The 24,996-nt window shown below is 35.3% G+C and overlaps 1 protein-coding gene across 2 annotated transcripts in view; it reads left to right on the forward strand.

Annotated features, from left to right (window-relative positions):
* MMP16 (matrix metallopeptidase 16) overlaps positions 1-19,814 on the forward strand; it is a 177,005-nt gene extending 157,191 nt beyond the window's left edge. For both annotated transcript variants that reach the window (XM_050317476.1, XM_050317487.1), the window contains 3 exons: positions 15-165; positions 4,106-4,221; positions 8,986-19,814. In XM_050317476.1, coding sequence (XP_050173433.1) covers positions 15-165; positions 4,106-4,221; positions 8,986-9,320 — 602 coding nt within the window. In that variant the 3' untranslated portion in view covers positions 9,321-19,814. The remainder of the gene's footprint in view (positions 1-14; positions 166-4,105; positions 4,222-8,985) is intronic.
* The last annotated feature ends 5,182 nt before the right edge of the window (positions 19,815-24,996 follow it).

A 24,996-nucleotide genomic window follows, 5' to 3' on the forward strand; every position in this document is an offset into this window, starting at 1 on the left:
ATGCTTTTGCACAGGTAACAAGTTCTGGGTTTTCAAGGACACTACTCTCCAGCCAGGTTATCCTCATGATTTGATAACACTTGGAAGTGGAATTCCTTCCCATGGCATTGATTCAGCAATTTGGTGGGAAGATGTTGGAAAAACCTACTTCTTCAAAGGAGATAGGTTCGTATAGGAATTCTGCAGGGAAACGACTTGGTGGATATCAATTAAACATGTTAACCTTTTCCTCTTTCTCAAAAGTCAAGACACCTGAACAGTTCACATTCTGTGGATAAACTTAATTCCTCCTGCATAGACAACCACAATGTTTTCACATTTCTTATAATTTAAATTATATTTGTGTTAATATCTTGAAATGGGTATATGTATATACAGTAGAAAAGGTGTGTTTTAGAAGTCAATAGGCAAGTCACAGTTTGTGGTAAATTTAAACTTAAATATTCAAAGCAATTTATTTATGTACACTCTTATCTGCTTCTTTTTATCCACATTTCTAAACCCTAGCACTAAGCAGGGAAGGCATGATCCAAATTTTTTTAAGGTTAGTGAAATTTCCTTTAAAAATTAGATATAAAAGGTAAATGACAGTTAAACCTGAAAGCTAGGGAAGAATTTCAGAACTTTCTTGGAATCATTTTTAAATAAATCTTATAGTTCCCTTCAGAAGGGACACTTACAGTCATGATTAATAACAAACAAACAAACAAAAAAACCCCTACAAACGAAACAAAACCACAGAAAAAAAGTGAAATCTGAATTCTTTTCCATTACTGAAAAAGATTTGCACTACTCAGTTAGTGTCTCTATGTCTTCATTTCCCTGTCTCTTAAGAAAAGGAAAGAATATTTGTCTGCTTTATAGAGATGTCAAGGGAACTCATTAATATTTGAAACCCTGCAAGTTATTTGAATGACGGATTTTGCAGGTTTTCAGTATGATACTGTGTTTGTTGATTGATGTATCACTGTGCAAATTCTGTGTACTCAGAGACAAATTATTCTTTATTAATGACTGTGATGTTTCTATTAGTATTATTAAAAGTGTGACTGGTTTTATTACTGTGTGGTAGAGTTCTCAGACACTAATAATATTCATGGATCACTTAAGAAATTAATTTCATGCACATCATAGAATATGTTTAGCACACTGCAGTTGGTAATTTTTTAGCAGTACTGTAATATTACACTACAGATAGCTGCAACAAATTTTATTGTTAAAGTTTTTTTTTTAAAAATAGGGAAAGTAGATAGCTAAATAAAATTTTTGACATGTTTGAAAATTAGGTATCATTACAAGCAACCAATTTCCACAGTGAAGTAGAAAGAGACCTAAACAATTTGCTTCCTATGGTTGAGTAGATTTTTTAAAAAATATATAAATTCTTTTTCAGGTAGTAATTTTCCACCTCCATGTACATTATTGAAGTATGTACAGTAGGAATCTTCTGTGACTTGTACTTTCTTTAGGCTTGTATTCAGCAATGTCGTTTTATAATTGCATGCATAGGCAGTTACTTATAGCCTGGACTTTCCTAAAACACCATTGGTAATAACTGAAGATGAAAAGAACAAGCAGAGAAAACATCTGCTGGCAGAAAAGTTGCTGCTTAGAGCTAACAAGCACAATGAAAGTCAGCAGGACATAAATACGATACAGTATGTTAGAAGAAGATTGAGAATGAGCCTTGCAGAGATAATTGAGCTATTAGAGGATATTGACCATTAGTGAGAATAAACCTATATACCACTAAGTTTCTCAATGTGTATTGCTTATATCAGAGTTTTTTCTTACAGCAAAGTTAGAATTGAATTCTCCTGCTGCTTTTAGTAGAATGTATAAGTCTGTTATGGGTGTGGATCTCTTCCTGAGGAAGGTATAACATAAATATAGCTTCTTGGTGTCATAGGTGAGGAATGAAAGGACAGCAAACAGTTATGTCAGCATCAATGTAGCAAAGTATGTTACTCCTTGTGTAACTCAAAGACCTGTACACTTACTTTACTTTGACAATAATCTGTAGTTAAAGAGCTTCAGGGCAGAGTCTAGACACAGTTAAATGTCCCAGTACAATAGTATACATAAAAAAATTTGGAGTGTCAAATGTTGGCTATAAAATAAAAATAATCATTAAAACTCAAAAAACCAACCAAATAAACAAACTAACAAAAACATCCCATGAACCAAACCAGCAAGAAGATTTAAAAGTCAAAACAATAAATGCTGTTGTAATACTTATATGTCTAAAGCGGCTCATATATGGAACATTGCTGTTAATATTTGAAATGATCTATTTCAACACTAATGATAATTCTTCCAAATAATTATATGAAACCTTAAGAGGGAAAAACATGACTACAGAAAAAATTTTTCCCTCTCGTTCCTCTTCTACCAGAACTGAGTAGTGCAGGATAGATGATAATAGGCATTCTACACTGCTTGACACATGGGTGTGACCGCTTTTATGTACTTTAGAGTTTAAATGAATATTATTTCTTCGAAAAAACTCAATCATCCAATGGTTCAGGATATCATTAAGTAAATAGGAATTCATATAGAACATATTTAAGCAAATATTTTCCAAATTCCCTTTTTCTAAAGTTACAAAGTGGACTTTCATTTATTTTCCCTCTTTTACTTCATCAGTCTTTGAGATACAGTAACACAGTTTGTATGATTTGTAAAGCTCAAATCATCATTATGGTGTTTGCTTATGAACATCTGACATGCCAAGCAGAATCAAGACTAGGCTTCTCCTTACCCTGTAGACATGCTCATTATTGCAGCACAAATTGCTTAGGTAATATCATGATCAATCCTTCCCAATAGAATTTCTCATCAATGCTAAAAAAAAAAACAATTTGGGGACTTCTGAGTGTGCACTGAGTATGTTCTCAAAGATTTTTAACAACAAAGTGTATTTTTTAAAGTCATTTAGGGCTAGTGGAAAATCAGAGAGATTATTAAAAGAAGGACCTCAAAAAGGTGACAAGGTTGGAAGAGAAAAAAGGAAAATGAGTGGAATTATGTAGAAAGGAAATAGGATTCTTGGAAAGAGGATAGAGATAAAGATAATATATTTGTTAAAAAAATGCAAACTAAGGATGAAAATTAGAGTCAAAAGGTGAGGAAGAACTGGTTTCAATAGTATTGTTGTCAGAGCTTTGTTTACAACTTCTTCATGTAAACTCTCAAAGATGTTACATTTCCAAATGAAATATGAGGAATGATGATAACAAGGTTTTCTAAAAACTGAAGTCAAAAAAACTTTTAGTAAGTAAAAACTTTTAGTGTAGTTTTCATATGAATAAAGCTGATTGTGGAAAAAAAAGTTGTCCAAGAAAACTGCTTTCTAAATTAGTGGAGTCAATCAAAATATGAAATGACCCACTGAAATATTATATCAGGATACACAGAGGATACTAGAGATGCAGTATGTTAATTCTTAGAACCAACTCATAAAATATGCTTAGCAATTTAACAAGTAATATAAGGAAAAAGAAATTATCAATGTTATCTGTAAATGTAAACAAAATCACAAGTGTAAATACTTCTTTTCAGGGTTACTAGAATTTGAGTGCTGAAGCTTTTTAAATTTGAGAAGGGCTGGCTGGAAAAAAGGCACAAAAGCAGGTTGAATTTTGTATCACATTGTGTTTATATAGGGATAATGAAATTAAAAGCTGTTGTAATGCATATATATAAAGAGTTAAATTAAGATTATTGGGAGTACTTTAGTCTGAATCTGCTGTCACTTTCATTATTAAAATGTTGTCTAAAACATTAATGAATTTTTTTACATATGTTACATCTCTGTGTCACAGTGCAAAAGTCCCAGGCGTCAGAATTGCAGTCATTATAAGTGAGGTACATGGTAGTTTACTTGTCAAAATACAAAATTCTTTTATCTTCTATCTGCTTACATGAAGCAGTTGTCAAGTCAGCAAATAGATTTCTTTGTAATCTGGTAGTATGTTCAAAGAGAAGAAGGCAAGTATTCCCATTTGTGGCTAGTGAAGGTAGCAAATGTTAGAAGGGGAAAATACAAACTTACTATCTTCTATCTTACAAATGAGGTCTTTTTCCTTTAAAAAAAAAAATTCAGGTACTGGAGGTACAGTGAAGAAATGAGATCCATGGACCCTGGTTATCCCAAGCCAATCACAATCTGGAAAGGTATCCCAGAATCTCCTCAGGGAGCCTTTGTCCACAAAGAAAATGGTATGCAAACACATTCTTGTTTTAATGATTTACTTACACTCTTTATGTAAGATAGAGTAGTAGAGGGATGATTGACTATTCAGGTTAAGTAGTGAAGGAATTCTTGATTTATGAACAAAATATTTCCTGCTATAGAACTGCCTTTAGTGAAAATGGCTGTTTGTGCACATGTACCAGTTAATGTAAGGAAAAAAAAACTTTCAAATTTAGTGTTATAAACATTACTTTCCATTCTTTTTTCTTCTGTCTTAATTCACTTAATTTTTGTTCTCTGCTGAATTATACGACGTCTTAAAACGAGCTTTGTAAACACAGTGTATTTCTATTGAATTGTCAAGGTGTCAACTGTTTAAACAGCTTAGAAGTTATTGCTTTCATTCTGAAAAACTAGAGAATGGAAGCAAAATCTTTAACTAAGCAGAAGTATCACTATGAATTTATGTGAATTGAAGATGTTATAAATCCATTATGCACAAATACAGATAACAAGACTTTTATTATGAAGTATTATTACATGCATTAAAATGCATTATCACATACCTAGAAACTAGAATCTCTGCTGGACACATCTCCAAATTAATGAGAGCAGCTAAAATCTCCCATTTTATGAGAATTCAGTGCTACCCAGGAGATGCTGGCACATTGCCAGCAGAGCCCTCTGCTGCACAGAGTTTAGATCCCTTTGATGGGAATAAAAATATGCATTCATTGTCACTTATCTTTGTTGGACAATTGTTTTTTGGTCTATATGATTTAACTATTTATTAGTGCGGAGCCCCTGGTGGTCTAGTGGTAAAGGCGCCGCGCTATCACCGCGGAGACCCGGGTTCGATTCCCGGTCAGGGCCACTCCCGGGCAGGTGGGGCTCGTTAGCCCTTAAAGGCAACCCACCTACGTCCTCAGGACCTCGCTGCCACCGTCCAAGCTCGCTTGGCCCCGGCAGATGAACCTTAGGATTAAAGGGTGGGCTCAGTTCTGCGCACACTGTGTCTCACCTAAAAAATCCAATGCGCAGGCTGGAAGGTGTAAAGACCTTCCCCGGATCTTCGCTCGCGAAGACTGGCCATTATTATTATTTATTAGTAGGTTCTGAGTTTATTCTGCTCGCCTTACAAGACAGCACACAAATATATATTGCCCTATTATTTTAATTTCCTCTTAATAAAAATTAAAAATATTTATTTGCTTTTATAAACCATTTCAGGCTCACATTTTAACCTCTAACTTGATTAAGTAGTTTACCATGGAAATGTTTGTTGTGGGGTTTTGTTTTTTTTTTTTCAGAAATATGTTTAATTGGTTTCCTGCCTTGTTTCTGTTTTATCCAGAAAACAAGAAACCCTGTCTGTATTCTGGCTTTCTTCCTAGATTGATTTTTTTTTTTTTTTTTTTGGTATTTTATTTTAGCTGGAAAGTAGGTCAGTCAAGATGATATTCTGCATACATGATATTACTGAGTGCATACACTCAGTAATTAACTGTTTGCAAATACACATATATGTGGAAATAGTCACTAACATTATGAATGCACAGACAAACATAGTGGATATAACCTCTTCCTTTAATTACTTTTTAAGTGCATTTTTAAAAATTTGTATCCAAAGGGATATATATATGTATATATATTCCTAAGGCTGGAAACTTTTGGTTACATTAAAGCCACTTCTCTTTCTAACCTCACTTTTTAACTGGTTTTGATAGTCTGCCTGACTCTTTGAATGAGAAAGCTGGTAAAACATGACAAGAGATTGTGGAGGAGGTGAAAGGAAAAGGAATTCTTGGGCTTCTCAGAAAGCCAATAAGGGCCTCAGGGCAGAAAAAGGAACTGAAAATGACACCATGAAGTTCACAAGAAGACCACTAAGACATTTTCCCTGAAATCAAGAAAATGGAAGTCTTAAGAAACAGTTCAAAACTCCACTGTCATGAGTATGAAGAAAGAAATAAACAAAAGCAGATGCAAATAAGAAATATCACAACTTAATTATAAAGTAGTTGATTGCATTTTATCTGAAATTCTTTTTATTTCTTTGGACAGAAGCAGAGTTCATAAAGAAATTTTACTGTATACCTTCATAGGAGAACAAGTTAAAGCAAATCTTTCAGTGAATCCATTTCATTTTAAAAGATAGTTTTTTCTTTTGCTTATCTTTCTGTTGTGTAAACTATACAAATGAACACCTACAATAACTCTGATTATGAAGGGGTTTTCATCACTGACGACAAATATTTGGAGTAATTTTGCATTAAAAGGCTTGGGAAGGATGAGAAAAAATTATTTCCTACACTAGTCAGCATTCTGACTCAGTGTCCTAAAAGCTTGCTAAGCTGCAGGTAACATCTCTGAAACTCTCCTTGCTACCTCCCATAATGTGATTTGTTTTCTAACACTTTGGTAAGAACTCTTAGGAGAAGGTGGAGAAGAAATTTCTTTTCTTTTTTTCCATGGAATCTGACATCACACAAAATTCTCCAGATTGGAGAAATTTTTCTTTCTGCCTTGAGAGCAGCACAGAAAATTTTACATTGCAACTAGAAATTCTGCTAAAGTGGATGATGTGGCAATTTTAAGGGAGAAGAAAGAAAAAAAGTAGTCTACTTTATTAGTTCATTGGCCTTTTTTTGCCTTGTACTTACTAGGTAAGTGCATTTAACATACTAGTAGCTACTTAGCCCTTTGTTGCTATTTGGGTCAGGTGTTGCACTCACTACTGTCAGTGACTAGTACCTAAAAACGTGTAAGTAGCAGCTCTCAAAGGAGGCTCAACAAGGTAAGCAGACTAAATGAAATGACTTTCAACAGTTGTGTGAAGTCATTTGTTCTGCCACGAGAAGCAGTAAAGCTACTCAGTCTCTTATAACTATCCTTCTCTGCTGGTAACTCCCATCTTTCAGCTGTAACTGGCTGTTATCCTGGTGGCTGCCTCAGCAAAAATGGAAGAAAAGTTTAAACTACCTTCAGAGTTTCCCAGCAGAAAAGTTGCTCTGACTGAAAAATTTTTGTTGGATCTGTAGCAGCTGGAAATTCCTTTGCTGCTTTTATTTTAAGAGTTTTAATTTGACCTTTTGCTGTATAAAATCAGTTACTACTAATGTCTGTATTTTGACTTACCTGTACCCCGATGTATACATACATGTATCCTGCATGTGTGTATGAATATAGATTTAGAGATGCCATATCTTTATATAGTCTCTATATATGTATTAGAATATTAAGAGAGATAATACATTGAATTTCCATACTTGAAATATTATCCATGACCAGTATGTCCAGTACTTTCTTACATACATATCATTATATGAAAGGTGGAGTAAACTGTAGGTCAAAATACTTAAACTTTGCATTTGATAATACTTTCCATTTAAACTACAGATTACTTTAAGAAAATTACAAATGCTAAAATTTTAAAATTTCATAATATTTAAAGAATTCCAGTCCTCTTTTTTGTACCATTCCAATCAGAATAGAAGGCATTTTCTGAACAGGTCTAGCTAGAGTTTTCATACAGCTCAGTACTTTTTGTTTCTTTTCTTTTTTGCTTTTTGACTTGTATTAGGCCTTTCAATAGATCTACTAGCATATTTTCAGGTAATAAAACCGAAAGGCATTAACAAAAGGAAAATGGTACCTTCTCATTGGCTAGGAAGGCTATCAAAAATAGGTAATATAGAAGAATGTTGAAATACTCAAATATTCTGAAAATGGTACTAGATAATGATTTGTTTACAGTTTGAGCTGCAAAATAACCAATCAAATTTTTCTTTTTTTTTTTTTAGAGTTGTAAGAAAATAACTGTTGATTGAATAGGTGGTTACTAATACTATCTCCAGATAGATAGTTACCAACTTTTTCAAGAAGTATTATTAAAATGATGATGAATAGTGCACAATCTGCCTTAGTAGCCTTTAGTACTGCAGGAAGTAAGCTAAGGTCTGTAAAGTGAAGATACAGAAAAATTCAGCTATTTCCATTCAGTTCATAAGCAGTAGAAGGAAGTTTACCCATCCTGAAGGTTTGTTGCTTACCAGATCAATGTAATTTTTCAGTTGGGATAATAAAGTAATGTAGATTTTTGGTAAGAATCAAGGTTTTTTCTCCATTTAGGCATGTTTAATAGTAACATTGGATTGTACCTGAATGAACAAATACCAGCTCTTTACAGAAACCTTAAATCTGGTTACACCTGATTTCTCATGTGAAAGATGCTGTCACTTCATCCAGTTTCCTTATGAAATACAGCAATAGGCTGTGTGACATTAAAGTGGGGCAGTTCTTATGTCTGGATAGCATAACATAAGATTGTGATTTATTTCAGTAGACTTCCCATCTTGAAGAGGTTGTGATGCTTTAAAGTCCTGGCCCTGGGTATTCCAACTCTACTTGGGTTTTCAGTGAATGAACAAATCAACTGGACCCTGGCTTGTCATAGACCATATTCTCTGGAATTCTCTTTCTCTCTCTCTCTCTTTTTTTTTTTTTTTTCCTTTTGGTAATAATGAAAAAAAAAAATTCCAGTTTATTAAATAAAAAAACCAACAAAACCCCAAAACAACAAACCACCCAAATCCATATGTCAGATTTTCTAGAGGCAGTAAAGAAATTAAATTTCTAAAGAAGAATTGAAGTCTATTCCTTCCACCTTTTTAATTTTTTAATTTTTTAATTACAAAAAGAAAAATTGATACCAGTAGTTTCCATCATGTTGTGTTGATGACATGATTTGATTTGATATGACCATAAATAATTGCAACTTTCTTCCTCAGGCTTCACATATTTCTACAAAGGAAAAGAGTACTGGAAATTCAATAATCAGATGCTCAGGGTGGAACCTGGCTATCCCAGATCCATCCTCAAGGATTTTATGGGTTGTGATGGACCAACAGATCGAGATAAAGACCGACACAGCCCTCAAGATGACGTTGACATTGTCATCAAACTGGACAACACAGCCAGCACTGTGAAAGCCATAGCCATCGTCATTCCCTGCATCCTGGCCTTGTGCCTCCTTGTCTTGGTTTACACTGTGTTCCAGTTCAAAAGGAAAGGAACACCCCGCCACATACTGTACTGCAAACGCTCTATGCAAGAGTGGGTGTGATGTAGGGTTTTGGTTTTTTTCTTGCCCTCCCAGGAGTTTGTGGTAACTTGAGATTCAACACAAGAGCTGTTATGCAGTTTCCTAGCTAGGAGCGGGCATCTGTCAGTGTGAAACAAAAGCTGATCTTTAAAACCCAGGGGGTTGCCTGTCCTGCGCATGAGTGGCGATTTGCTCAGCTGGGAAGCTTCCATGATACACAGTATCTGCTGTTTCTTCAGTCCTTTGTCTTTCTTTGTCATTCGATTCTAGGCCTTTCCTCTGCACATTCAATGCCCTATAAACTATCAGGATTAACTAAAGAAGAGGAAAAAAAAAAATCTCCAATGTTTCTACATTTTCCCCTTAAGGCCTGTTCCCCTTTGAAAAATTTTTTGCTGAAAGTAAATTTTTTTAGAGAAACACAACAACCAACAATGGAACTTTCAGGAAAGTGAGAAGACCCAAAACAGCTTTGTCTCCAAAGAGGATTGCTTTCTGTCTGCTACAGATAAAGTCCTATACTCCTACTTCCAGTTTTGTCACGTGGGAGACTCGGATGACACGCAGGACTTCAGACTGTTCGGACAGCCATTTTCCAACAAACAAGGGGCCAAAATATCTGCAATATAGTAACAGCCTTAATAATACATTCATTTTGTGTTTTTTACAGCTGCTCTGGGCTATGTCCTCAATGTTTTAAACTCATTTATATTCAATACTATATTCAAACAGAATCTTTTTATTGTTTTGTTTGATTTTTCATTGGTTTTCCTACATAAATCTTTCCCAAGCTGTACCAAGCCGACTGCTCCAGGCCTTTCATAGGTCTGTCAGGAGCACTTGTTCCAAAGCATGGTAAAAAGCAGTGTGTCTCTGAAGTGGATTTCAATGAGCTAAAGCAACAGACATGCTATCGATAAACTTGAGACTGGTATTATATTGGTGGTGTAACCCTTTGAGAACTACTGCATCTGTTTTCAGAGTCTGGTGGATGTTAATCTTGGTTGTCATTAAATTATAGGATTGTGTTTGGTTTAAAGGTTTAAATGCAGGTTTAAAAAGAAAATCAATTTTTCAAAACAGATTTCCTGTGACTGCGAGTGTTTTTAATTATTTGCATTATTGATAGAAAAGCCTTTGTAACATAAATAGAAAACAAAATATATTTACCAGCTACTTTCTTTTTAAAGGAACCAAACCTATTTTAATAATTTCTACCACTTACCAAGAATTTTTCTGAACTGGAAACAATTTTATAGCTTAGCTTCTTATCTCAAGCATCTTGGATTTCTCTTTTGAAACTATGTTGCATGATAATTCGATTTACCTCTACAGAGGTAGAGTTTCAAAGAAAAGCTAAGACGATGACTCTGATATTGCATGAGTATCCTCTGGTGTGTTACCCCTCTGCATGTTCATCATAGTTCTCAAAGGGTTAATCAAAATTCTGGCCTTCAGTTGAACATGATATCACTGACAGAGCCAAGGGACCACCAAAACATTTTGTCATTCTGTGTAATTTGTGCTAACAGCAGTATTGTCATTTTCATGTGACCTGCAGAGCAGGTTTGTATCAATATTTTTTTCCTAGAGAAAAGTCAGCAACTGACAGACCTCTTTATTGATTTAGGAGCTGCTTCTTGCAGTGATAGGCTTTACAGTCACTGGGCTGTGAACTTATTAAAGATGGTCAGAATGATGCACCCCAAAAGTCAGACACCTGGTTTTTTATGAAAGCCAGGATTTGAGGGGAGTAACTTTTGCAACAATGAACAGCTTGCCTTGAACTTGATTATTGACCTGTTGACTGTCATTACCAAGTTAAACATTGTCTTCTGTGAACAGCTTCACTGTCTGAATTTCCTTAAAGTGTACTGTCCTGTGTCTTTGACCTTTAACTTGCAAACTGGCACAAACTGAAGGGAATCTGGTGTTGCAAATGAACTGAGTTTTATTTCTTGAAAGGCCTGATAGACATGATCCAAAATTTAAGAAAAAAACATTGAAGTGTTTTAGTAGGAAAGAACTGTCATAGACTAAAATATTTATGATAGGTCTGTAGAAAGGTATTTTGCTATGTATACATGCACACTCTAAAAATGAACTACAGCAGAAGTTAATTTTTATTTAACTTGAATACAATTTTCAGTATAAAATTATTATTTCTACAAATAGCTAGTTATTAATGAAAAGGTTATAGGAAAGTATTAAAATACTTGAAATGGCCAGTATGGGCTTTTACGTAAAATGAGACTTTTATACTATGTTCAACCAATTTCTTACTGGTTTCTTAATCCACATAACTGGATCACTTTTTAGAGAGTGTAGGTATATATACATATATATTACAATTATTATTGTTTTGGTAATGGATAGCTTGACTGCCTTGAATTTATATTTATATTGAGCATAGCATGAAAAATAGTATGCCTTTTTTTCAATTACATGATTTTATATTGATTTGAGGACTTTCAAACGTATGTGGCATGCTATAAAGCATTGCAAACTTATTTCTTAGAGCATAAACAGATATACATATGTATGGTTAACAAAAATGAAGATTAGAAAAAGATATAGTTTTACAACAAATATGCAATGCAGATGGCATTTTGGAGATGTTTTGTAGAAGTACTGCATACTGTAGGTTAGAAGCGCACCAGTATCAGCCCATAGCATTATTTAGTAAATCTAATTCAGTTGTTGCTGAAAATATAGATTTATTGACAGTTTATTAACACAGGATTTTTACTGCAGATCAGCTCATTTGGTGAATTTGAATTTTGATGCCTGTTTGTCATATATGTTAAGATGTGTGTGTTTGTATGCTTATAAAAGCACAAAAACACATACATACACATTTAAGTCCATGGAGAATTTTTTATTGTCAACAAACTACAACTTATGTTCTGCTACAGACAGAACAAAAAGATTGATGTTGCTGTTCCAGTTTTTTTTCCCTTGGATAGCTGGAGGAAAATGCTAACAGCACTATTTATTCTGCATTTGTTTTTCCTCTACAATAGGAGAACTTACTTAATATTATTTTTAAGTCAGAACTGCATCTCATCTGGGTTTTTTTTATTCACTTGAAAATGTCACTTCAGTTTTGAAATATCTTTCATGGCAGCTTTAACTTTTTGTGCAACTGTTTCCCTGACAGTAATGAAGTGGTGAGCATGTTGACTGTTGTTCTTTGATAAGGTAACAAAAATATTTGTATTTGGATAATTTAATTATGCAGGAAGGTAAGTGTGATAATTCTAGTGCTTGGTATATGGTACATCATAGATACATGAATACATGAATACAAGTTGACTGTTTAATCTATTTTCTTTTACTTAAAAGTGCATATATGCTATATACAGAGAGAGGGAGAAAAATAGTATTATATTGGCATGTTTATGTCATGCAGAGCAAGATTGTGTCAGCCTTTCTGTTACATACTCGTATTTTCAGTAGGTTATAATGCAGTCATAAAGGTTTGCTTTAAGTAAAAGATATAAGAGCTATTGTGTTCACTGTAATTTCCAAATATCTACTGGCTAGTTTCAAATTATAGAAGTTCCAAGTAAATTAGTGATGTTGCCTGATCTAATTTTGAACTCAAATTAGTAGAAGTTCTAAGACAATTTGTTTTTATTAATTTTTGAATAGTTGTTTCTCTACCAGGGCCTATAACTATCAGAATTAAGAAAAAGTAAATTTAAAATATTTTCAGTTCTGCAATCTGGGTTCCTGCTCATGTGCCACAACTTTTTTAATAAATATTTACATATTGCTATTGTCATGATCTGTACTGGGGAACAATACAAAACTGAATATGTGTTGTGTTAATCAGCTGCAGTCTATCAAAGCTGACTTCACAAGGTCGTGTATCTTCAGAGTACTATGGTCTGTATGATGCAGGAGGCCAGCGTAGATGATGGCAGTGTTTCCTTTGCCTTTCAATGTATAAACCTATGAAAAGTTTATTGACTGTAGACAAAAATTAATTTTTATCAAAAAAAAATTTTAAAAAATATGTAACTGTATATTTACTGGATAGGCTGGGATGGAGAGACTCAAATGGCTCCAAAGGAGCCCTTTCAAGTCTCATGAATAAATGTAATACACATTTTATATATTCCTATGAACTTTTGATCTTTTTCTGCTTTCAGAGTGGGGCAAAGGGAGGGAATAATTAAAGAAAAAGATTTTTAAAGTCTAATTTTATGAATGAACATAACAGAAGCTAATAGATGCAAACATAAGGGGCAGACTTACTCTTTTTCTTAGAAAGTCTACTTCACCTCCCCAGTTGCTTGATCAAGACTCCTGTGCCATTAGCACTGTGGGTTAAAAACAGAGTGTAAGGCTTAAATTTTGATTTTTCAACTTTTTTGGGGGTCTAACTTCAAACTCTAAATATCAGCTAAATGTAGCATTTGGTACCAAATTATATAGAATCTAATTCTTGTTTGTTGGTTAGAAAAAATTGCATAGACTAGAAAGTCCGTCCGCCTATTAGCAATGGCAGCATTACATTCCTATTCTAGTTTTTTTATTTTCTTTTGCATTTGAACCTTCATTAGGACAAACCTTAAAAAAGACGCATAGCAAAATGAACAGTGAATATTCCAGGCACTGGATTTTTAAGAAAGTTGAAATGCAAGCTACCATACCATTAGCAGCCTAAATTGGAGAGAGCACAAGATAACTGGGTGGAGGAGCAAGGATATATGACTGCAGAGGCTTGCTCTGTCCTGGCTTCCATATCTTCTCACAACATGGCCTAAGTTTTATCACCTAATTAGCAGAGGTGAAGGACACCATGCACCATGGCAGTAGGAGACATGAAGCAGCCATTACAGAGCAATACCTCCCTGTTGCCTTTTGTTGTTGTCAAGACTGTCTCTGGACACGTCTGTTTCCAGAAGTGTAAATAAATGACTGCAGTGCTATGAGCCATAAGGGAACTCATTATTATCAGTGGAGGAAACAACTGTCACTGACCACTTACGTGTTCAGCTACGCTGTAAATCAAATAATATTGTGTGGCAGCTGAGGAACAGATAACCTGTTATTGAATACAATGGTATAGCTGTGAATGATACACCAGCACTGTAATGTCAGGCATACTTCCTTAGCTCACACTGCACAGACTGCAGACAAACAGAGTGGTTCTCATAAGACCATTTCAACATATGTCAGTTACAAAATCAGGTGTAAAATTAATGTCTGATATATGCGTGTAATTCAATGAGTTGTCTGCCACTAGTCTCATGAAAAATATGTAATGTGTGAGTCAAATCTGCCTAACTCATTCTTGTGACTTGCCATCTGTGATGTCAGAGGCTGATAGAGAAAGATATTGTCATTAGTGCCGTCATGTCATGCTGAAAATGTCTGGTAAGCATCAAAAGCATACTATCACTTGTTGTAACTGGCTCCATTTGATGCTTTATCTAAGGTTAGGTTCTAATGTTAGGCAGCATAAATTTTGTATGATATGGCATTATTTGATGTATCAATATACGTAACTAAGAATGCCCAATAATAATCAGAAGATCATATTTTGAAGGATCATCAGTATGTGATCACAGGAAGCATCTGTTCCTAAAATCAAAATGTATTTCAAAGAAGCATATATACAGCATTAAACACATGCATCATAAACAGGTCGTTTCACAGTATACATAAACTTGAGCATATCATCTACAAATTATAGACAATTTTTTAACATTTGCAGTTGTACCTGCCCATTATGTCTTTGAAAGAGGACATTCTGTGAGTGGCATACATAAAGTATGTTTTCTTTGTAGAGATAGCCTTAAGTATTGCTGTGGTCTGCCAACAGTGTAGAAGAAATAAATTTTAGAGGCAGAGAAGACATAAATGAAGAAATGCTGATGTAAACATACTAAAGACAATTTCCTATACTTGGATGTGCATGCAGCGTAGTGCTGCTTGCTGTCACAGTAAAACTACATAAACAATAATCATTACACATGCTGCATTTATGATGGCACAAAGCTTTCCAGTCACACAGCTTAATTTCTTCTCCTTCTGTAGAATGACATCGTCCACAGATTATAATTATAGCCACCACATAAACCAAAGATTTCTGTTTAGTTAATAGTAACTTCTACCCTATGAAATTACATCACGTCCTTTTTAGAAGTACAATTTTAATCTCCTTGAAGAGCTCTCAGCATATCTTAATTCATAGCCTTTCATGCCCCTTTTTTTTTCTTGTTCTTGCAGTAAAATATATACTGAATATTCTTTCCATCTTGCTGCCTAGCGCTAACATGTGGAATAATCACATTCATTCTGTGCCATGCATGTGTTCCTGGACAACCCATTTACCCATCTGTCATTCTGGGCACTGGCTTTCTGGGAACTGGGATTAGTAACAGAAGACTGAGACAATAACTTCCTAAAGTACCTGGTTAGTCCCCAACAATAAGACAATGGAGTTTGAAGAGTTTTTAGGGAAGTATTTTATTACTTACACACTGGCAACAGGACAGTGTAACTGCCAATCAGTGCATGCCCATATGGATTCACCACTTGCAGAGCAGTGTGTTGAGTCAGAAAAAAGTGTTTATAATCCATATTTCCATCCTGATGTCTTGGCATGGAACACCCAGTCCACATACATGGTCATGGCTTTCATGGCTTTGCATAAAGTCATCTGCCTTGTAGAAGCCCAATGTCAGCTTAGTGTCAGCCAGTAATCAGTGCTAACTTGTTTATAAGGCATAAGACAAATTTGGGTCCCTTACTAACATTTTGCAACCTTAAAGAAGAGAAATTACATAGTGTAAAGTGACTTTGTCAATGTTCAAAATTAGTTTATATTATATATAGCTCAAAAAGTAGTAGTTTATGACTGATATATTGCAGCCCTATATTTAGGCATTCAATGATTCCAAAGAGAGATGTCCTTACTGTGGTTGCTATACTTAGCTATTGCCACAAAATTGTCAGTGCTCACATACCAATCATCTTCATATCTTATGGGAGCAGTCTATTGAAGTCAACTCTGAGCAGTTTGTCTGCTTGGATATAAGTAAAATTATATAACTTAGGAAGTGTTAAATGTGATGATGTGTATCCAGAAGACACCATCAGCAACCTACAGTGCTATTTTAAGTGATCATGACAATCACAGTTCATACCTGCAAGGCATAGCTGCAACTTGTATGGTTGTGTTTTACATCATATGATAAAGTGCTGTGAACTCTGGCCATGCATGCCCAGGTAGATGAAAAGTATTAAAAAAAACATTCAGGATAGCCATTGTCAATACTTACATAGCTTACAGAAATAAATGGGATTGTTATATGCAAGAAAATTTAACATTGAATAGAAATCCAGAATTGAAGGAATGTGTGATGATGCAAATAATTCCCACCTCTTACTCTATGTAATGCATTAGGTAAAGCATTGTCAACTAGGTATACACCTAATATCTGTCTTTACTGTGTTTCCAAAACAATGCAGGCATCTCTTATCAATTCATGCACAGTCCTGTCTTACTGCATCTGATTGAAAATCATTTTACAGGATAGATCAAGGCTTATAATCATTTTTCATCATCCAGGACACAGATCATCATCTTCTATCAATATATATTCCTTTGAAAGTGGTATTCCTTGGATCACAGTGATGACAAATGCAGTTTTAAATTAACACCCTATTGAAATCTTTCTGAGAGGAAACTTAAATTAGTTAAGAGCTTTCTTTCCACTAATTCTAGGACCCACAGGAAAGCCAACTAGTTCCTTTGGTCAAAGACTGCAGACAGACACAGGAAAAGCAGCATAAGAACATTTTCATTTTTGGTTGCTAGAAGAATACAAGAAAAGGAATGAAAACATTTTGGTTTATAATTGCAAGTACAACATCAGTTTGTCAGGAAGGGAAGGAGACAAAGACTACTAACACCACAAAAATTTCATGTAGTCAACAATAAAAGAGATTTTATCAGGGAGCTGGTGAAATCTTTGAAAGTATTACTGGTCTCCAACAAAAAACATACCTGTTAGTCTATAAAAAGTCCACTGAGTTCTATATATGGTGTCCTAATCCAAGAAAGCAGTCAGTCAGCTTCTCAGTATAGTTGCTCTAAAGCTGACTGCAAATGTAGTACATTATTTATCCGATGCAATCAAAATCTTTGGAGATAGATTTAGCCAAATTAATATCAACTTGAATCTCTGTACAAAAACTGGTCACAGTGAAATATTCTTACATTTGTTCTCAGAAATTAGATCCAAAAAAGTTATCTATCATTTAAAGAACTCCACTGGATGAGATACTGAAGGACGAAGAAGCCTTTAACTTCTATTAGTCTATATTATAGCCATGTATCTTTACTTCCATGATATCTCAGTCCTGAAGTGTTTGATATAACAGAAATACTTTTATGGCCATTGGATGGATCATCTATGGGTATTTCTATATGTAAATTGATAAATACGATTTCGATGCCAGCCATTGCATACTATTTGCATACATGGTTTATGACATCTGTGAAGAGTGAGCAATCTAAAAAGCTGCTTTTCAACAGTTTCTATTATTTTCAGTGGTTCCACTTCTCATTTAATCTCACTTAGTCTCTTTCTCCTTTACATTCTGATGTTTATAATCTGTGTCATGGATATTCAGACAAGAATTTTATGGTTGGATTCCTTTCTCTACCACAAGTCAGTTCATACTCATCTATCAACTGCCATTACACTCCTGCTGTAGAATAATATGTCTTGTTGCATGGCAGAACGTTTTCCTATTATGCATTGTTTTCTGATTGGTCCTAATTTTTAGGTATCATAAATAACATTTATGAAGAGGTCCCTTTGTCATCTGCTATTGCAGTTTGGATTCATTACTCAGTTCAGTCACAGCTTTCAGAGAAAGATGCAGATGTTTGACTTATGAGGTTTGCTCTATGTGGTAGGTGTTCCTACATGATCAGAAGCTGAGGGAGGCAATGCCTGCTCCTTGTGAGTCCCATGGTTAGCATTGTTAGCAGTTAAAGCATGTGTAGCTAGCTTTGTCATTCTGTAGTCAACCAGGGTTTGATATGGATATATACAAGAAGGGTACACTATTTTCCAACCTTCATATACATCCTTATTTCTCTTTCTGAATAACATGCACCTTGCTTTCTCTCCAAGTGCTGTGTTCTTGTATTTATCAGAACCTGATTTCTTCCTTAGTTCTGCTTGTTGGGTGTTATTTTAGCAGTTGATTCCATTTTCCTTCTGGTTGACTTTCCTTCATCTCAGTAATTCCAACAGAAATTGTTCTGGTTCCAATATGTTAGCTAGAAGCTACTACAATTGTGGCTCTGCCCACAGAGTAATTTACTTATTTGTCCTCCACTTCTGAGAAATAGGAAATCAACCTTTCATGCAGAGACAAGGGTGTTCATGCAGTTGATAGGATATTTTTGAAAATGGTTTTATGCATAACATGACCATAAAACTCACACATTGTTAAACAACAACTCTTCAAGCTCTACTTCTTCAACCACCCAATAGTTGTTCATTTAATTTGCAAAGCCTGACAAATAAGAATATGGATGTGATGATTTCCCTGTGTAAAACAAATTTTGTTCCCTTTTCTCTGCATAGCCCCATCTTCATTTCATGCCCATGTTCTGCTCATTAGGATGTGTGTTAGTGTCAAAATAACTGGAGCATTTATTTGCTTTCTGCAACTAAATTTCATTTTACTATTGTTATTTTATTTTATTGGCTCACACAGCATTCTATACAGTAACCTTTTTATAACTGACATATGTTATTCTTTCAGGTAGCTTCTACTGACAAACACAAAGCTTGTTTGTGTGCAATTGCAAGGCTGACTAAATGGTGCTAAAGTGTATTATGACTGTCAGATATAATCAGGCAAAAATTTGTGGTGCTTAGACTGATTTTTTCATTGATTTTATTGATCAATGCATTGAACAGTGTTTTATTATACACAAGTTGTCTCTTATTAGTAAATCAAGACCTCATAGTGCATTGTTAAACTAAATGGGTTAATTAATCTATGTAACAGCTCACCAAGCTAATCTCTTTAACTCCTTATACTGTTGTGTCATTAAAGGTCAAGGGGTCATGATAATAATCTCATTGCTGTAGACCATTAACATGACTGAACATTTTCAACAAAGTACTTATGTTTACAATGCTATAACCCTTTGACTGCTGCGGCAACCTTTAACCACAGAACGTCACGTGCTAGGATCATCATTATGATTCTTGTCATGGCAATCAAAGAGTTAAGGGCTGTGCAGTGATTTGTTTTATATTTATTAATTTATATTTATTTTTTGTTTTCTTTTGAGAAGGGGGGGATTGGGGTGGGGCAGTTCTTGTCTGCTGTAAGTGTCTTAACCAAGGGAAGGGTTAAAATGGCTTTTTATACTATTGCATCTTATGTACTTACCATTGTTTCATTGTGTTGTAATTAAAAAAAAATCTGTCAATAAATAAGAGAACAGAAAAAAATGTTCATAAAGGCATTGCAGTTTAATTGGTATATGTTACTGTGAGATTTACAGCTGCTGTTCTTTAGGTACTGTGTAGCATAAAGCCAAATTTAGCCTCAGAAGAGGAAAACCCGATGTATAATACCAGATAATGAAAATGCATAGAGATATTATGGATATATCTGCATATGACCAAGGTGAAAGAAACATTTGTTGATTTTTCCAATCAAAATAGAGTAGGAAAACTATTTTTTATGGGAAAGAAGAGTAAGTGACAGTGGACCTACCTCTATAATGTCTGAAGAGCCACTCATCAGATATTGCTGTCACAGCCACTTCAGAAATGATGAACAGGTGGTGAATTCCCTACTTTGTCGTATGTAACAAAAACATGAAAAGTTTAAAAAAAAGATGAGTCTAATGGTTCATGTTAGAAAATAGGTGAAGAATAAACACAATAACAACAAAAAATTTCTTGAAATTGAATCACAATAGAAGACCACTTCTAAGATGCAAATGAGAGTTTTGTAAAACTTTAGCAGTCCAGGTCAGTTTTACAAAGATCTGTGCTCCTCCCATGTCAACAAACGTAGTTTTTCTTAGGCTATAAAGAATTACAGGTTTTCTAAACGTGCATATATGTGAGCATAAGAAACCAGGAACAAGCTCAGTCTATACGGAGAAAAACATAGAGTTATTATTGTTTCAGTGTCCTGGCAAGAAAGAAGTCAGTGCTTGTAAGTTGATCCAAGACCTGAGGCCAAACTCATCATGTGCCTAAGCTACCTGAAGTTTTACTCTTTTCCATTCTAAATCAGAGGTGCATATGTAAAAGAAATCACTGATTTCAGTTCTCACGCATGGGAGAGGAAAAGGTCCCTGGCTGGGTCTTATCTGCAGGTGACTGACAGGAAAAACACCAGTTCTGAATGGAATGGCTTTGGGGATGTCTTAAATATCTTAGAATCCTTAAGTTCATGGAATTTCAATGAAAGATTTTAATTAAAACAACTTCCATGTTAATTCACTTCTTAATACAATTCACTTCATAAGTAAAGGTGATGCTACAGGCAGAAAACTGACTGGTAAACAGCTAGCAATCACAGTTAACAAATGAGAAATTTGGTGCCATAACTCAATGTTTTTCAGATCTATTGCCATACAGTTATGTAACAGATCATTAGATTTTTCTTTTAATATTTGGGCCCAAATTCAAAGTTTAGCTTCCAGGAATTCTTCTTCAAAAACCTTTCTAATCAAGAAACAACCAATATTATGTTAACCAATTAGACAAAAAGCATTATGAATAACAAATATTTTTAATTACTACTTACCAGCCACTTTCTTATTAGTTGTTTGAATAATTACAAACAGTAAATGCAATCAACCAAACATCTGGACATCAATAGTTGTCAATGGAATTAAAGCTTATGAATACATTATATATTACTTTCTTCAGGTCAAAACAGCCTACTATAGCATAATCATTTTCCTCTCTAAAGAAACAAACAATAAAATAAACCAATGAGAACACCTACTGAGCCAACTGGGAAAACTCTGAATGCTTACTATGAGTTGTAATGATTGCACTTTAATGAGTCCTTTATTACGTCCTAAAGTCTACAATACAAATGAGTCAAGCTGCCTTTTCTTCAATCATATTGGCAATGCACTACTGATGTTGGTGAAAATGAGTCTGTGTTGGTAAGGAGAATTTTTCTATAAGATATTAAAATTTTAGGTGCACATTTGGTCCTTGCTTCACTAGTACGAAAAGTTAGACATCGATCAATGCCTGACCAGTGTTTGCTCAAGTCATTTTCAACTCAAAGGGAAATGTATGATGATCCTCTGCACAAACATTGAGAAGGCAAGGGAGTTTTTCCAACACTTAAAACCTTGTTTTCTTACTTCAGTATGTGTCATATTAAATGCAATCTATAGACATACATTTCATTTAAGTGCCTTTTTCCCCGTGAGCTTTTTAATTTATTTTTATATTTTAAGTATGAAATATTCAAATTATAATTCAGGAGAACTAGTGTAGTTAGCTGTAAAGATAAAGCAGCATCCAAGTAAACAACAACAAAAAAGTATTTGGAAAATATTTTGGAAGATGTTTTTATATTAGTATCCAATTTCTGAAAAGTTTCCAGGCTGAAATAAATATCATTCCTACCACACTGTTCAATATATTGACATTAAGTTTGGTTTGCAACTCATTCATCCTTTTACACGTTACTGCAAGAAACAACTCCCAAAGAGCATGCTTAATTTCCCAGATGTTTGTGTGAAATTACTGTCATTAATCACCATATCGATTATCTTTCTTCACTTTTCCAGGATTCTTCTATTTAAAGTGTTACCCTGAAGTGACATGTAGAGGCATTCTTGTTATCCATGACTTGCTCACTTGCTGTCTAATTGCTAGATAAGAGATTTACTGTGCAGTGCTTTTTTGTTGTGGTTCATAGATAATTCTTACTTTGACTTTCAGCATCAAACATTCTCACCATGACAAATGACAAGTGTGGCTACACTCCCCTTGTTTCTACACCAGGAAGCTGTTATTCTGTCACACTGTCCAGCTTTCCACTGCATACCTTTAATCATACTGTGATTAAAGTAATAGATCCAGTTTAAAAAGATCCTGAAGAGTTTTGCTATTCATGTTGTTCTTTTGTAAGGAAATACTATATTATCTGTGAAGGACTAGTTTTACAAGGACGATATGGAGTATCAGAATTCTGCCACAATGTCAAATGTCCTCAAATCTCTCCCAGGTCCTGTTTCCATGTCAGTCCGCACTGTGTTTGTATTGCAGATTTTCTTTTGGAGTGCACTAGCTAGGTCTTTTAGACATAAAACCTGTGTTTTCATTTGTGAGGCAGTTATTCCAGGAATCACTCTGGCACACTGGCTGAGGTAGTGTGCATCATGTGATCCTCCCATGTGATCCCAGCAGGTATAAGACTTTCGGGCATAAGGCATGTTCTGAAAATACCTCAATTCAAAATGAAATAAAACCTCACAGTTCATGAGAAGTTCAGTTCAGTTTGAAGAATGATGAGTTTTTAAGTTCTATTTGGGTATAATTGACAACTAGTTGGGTACTCTTTATATTCAGAACAGTAGCAAGCTCAGAGGTAAAGAACATTTTAACCTTCTCCAAGGTCAGCCTAGTCTATTAGAAAAACAGTTTGGGGTCCAGAATTTAAATGCACCTTAGAAGTCTAGCAAAGGATATAATTGCTAACTTGTAGCTCCTAATCTGTGCCTGAAGTAATCTCATTAGGGCTTTACCTGAATATAATAGGTCTGTACCCTAGCTTGTGGCCTTTGGAAGTTGGTTCCTCTCTCCATTGAACAGACAGTTACATCTAGGAGTTAATTTAAGACTCTTTCTTTTCATAACACATGTGAGTTAAATCAATTTTATCCCTTTCACCTCTCAGCCAGGAGAACAGAGATGCAGACAATAGAATAAATGCTAGGAACAGCAACACTCAGAGATCTCACACAATGAAAAGAAATGGGGTACGTCAGCACCGTCAGGAATCACAGTACAAAGAGGAAATAAAAAAGGAAAATGGAAAGGGAACTCAATACATGCTTCTCTGTATTTAAATGTGACATGAAGTTGCATACCTGACTTTCCTACAGTTTTGTACTAGCACTGGACACTGCCCGGGCAACAACCAGATCTTGAGTCCCCCACAGGAGACAGTCTTCCACAGACTTCTGCACAGTGAGTCCTTCCCACAGGCTGCAACTATTGATGAACTATGTGTGTCTCTTTCACAGGGTGCAGGCCTTCAGGAACATGCTGCTCCAGCATAGGTCTCCTGCAGGATCTCAAGTCCTGCCAGCAAACCTGCTCCAGTGTAGGGTCCTCTCTCCATGGGGCCACAGGTTGTGACTGCTCCAGTGCAGGCTTCCCATGGAGTCACAGCTTTCTTTGGGTACATCCACCTTTGTGGGGTCCTCCACAGGCTGCAGGTGGATCTCTGCTCCACCATGGACCTCCCTGGACTGTAGGGGCACAGCTGCCTCACTATGGCCTTCACCACAGGCTGCAGGGGAATCTCTGCTCCAGTGCCTGGAGCACCTCTTCCCCCTCCTTCTTTGCTGACCTTGGTGTCTGCAGAGCTGTTTCTCTCCCATATTCCCACTTCTCTCTCTGGCTGCAGTTACAGGCTTTCCCCCTCCTTCTTAAATATTCCAGAGGAGCTATCACCATCACTGGTGTGCTCAGCCTTGGCCGGCAGCGGATCCCTCTTGGAGCCAACTGTCAGTCTCTGTTAGGTGTGGAGGAAGCTTCTATCGGCTTCTCACAGAAGTCACCTCTGTAGTACCCTGCTGCCAAAACCTGACCACACAAACTCAATATGACTCTTTCTTGATTTCTTGTAAGTCAATTAAAATTCAGGGATCATTAGGTCACTCCTAACCTCTATGGCAAGTACCTCCAGTGATTCTCTCAAAATTCATGTGTGCAGAGACTTTGCACATTACAAAAAGCATTGAGAAAGAACAATTATTGGAGATATCTCATATGGACATCAGGACAGGACATAGGTGGGAAGAAAAGAGACTTTACAAAGGCAGGAGTGCTGAATGCCCTCTGCTTATAATGCTGAGTGCAACCTACAGCTTTTGCACACATAGTCCTTTGTACAGCACTTTGCTTATATGCTGGCTTAGACCATACAGCTCAAGCTTATATCTTGTGAGAAATGTTCCTGCACTTTGTAAACTCAGGTCTCTCAGAGGATGAAGGAACAAATAAATTTGTATGTACAGAATATAAGTAATGTAATAAAAAGTTGGAAATGGGGGAAAGATAAACAACCTGTGACAAATGAGAAAAACCATAAAGACCAAAGTATTTAGCAAAAGTAGTTCTGAGCTGTGCTTTAAACTATATGGAAATTAATTTTGGCAATGGAATTTTTATTAACTTTGGGAGAAATCTAGACCACGCACATTTTTTCTGACTGTATTACTTATCAAGAGTAAGTACAATCACTAGTTAAAGATGAAGCAGCGAAATAAATCCAGATCAACAGTACTGGGAAAGTATAAAATGTCTGGAAGTAAGAACTTTTCTCAAATCCTTCGATATGAAAGGGACATTGCCTAATGCTGTAAAGTCCTAATGACCTTTGAAAATGCAAACAGGGAATTGTAATCTCATTTAAATGTTAATTA

Source organism: Myiozetetes cayanensis, unplaced genomic scaffold (genome assembly GCF_022539395.1).
Source record: "Myiozetetes cayanensis isolate MyiCay16 unplaced genomic scaffold, myiCay2020 scf1, whole genome shotgun sequence".
In the NCBI taxonomy this organism is placed as follows: domain Eukaryota; kingdom Metazoa; phylum Chordata; class Aves; order Passeriformes; family Tyrannidae; genus Myiozetetes; species Myiozetetes cayanensis.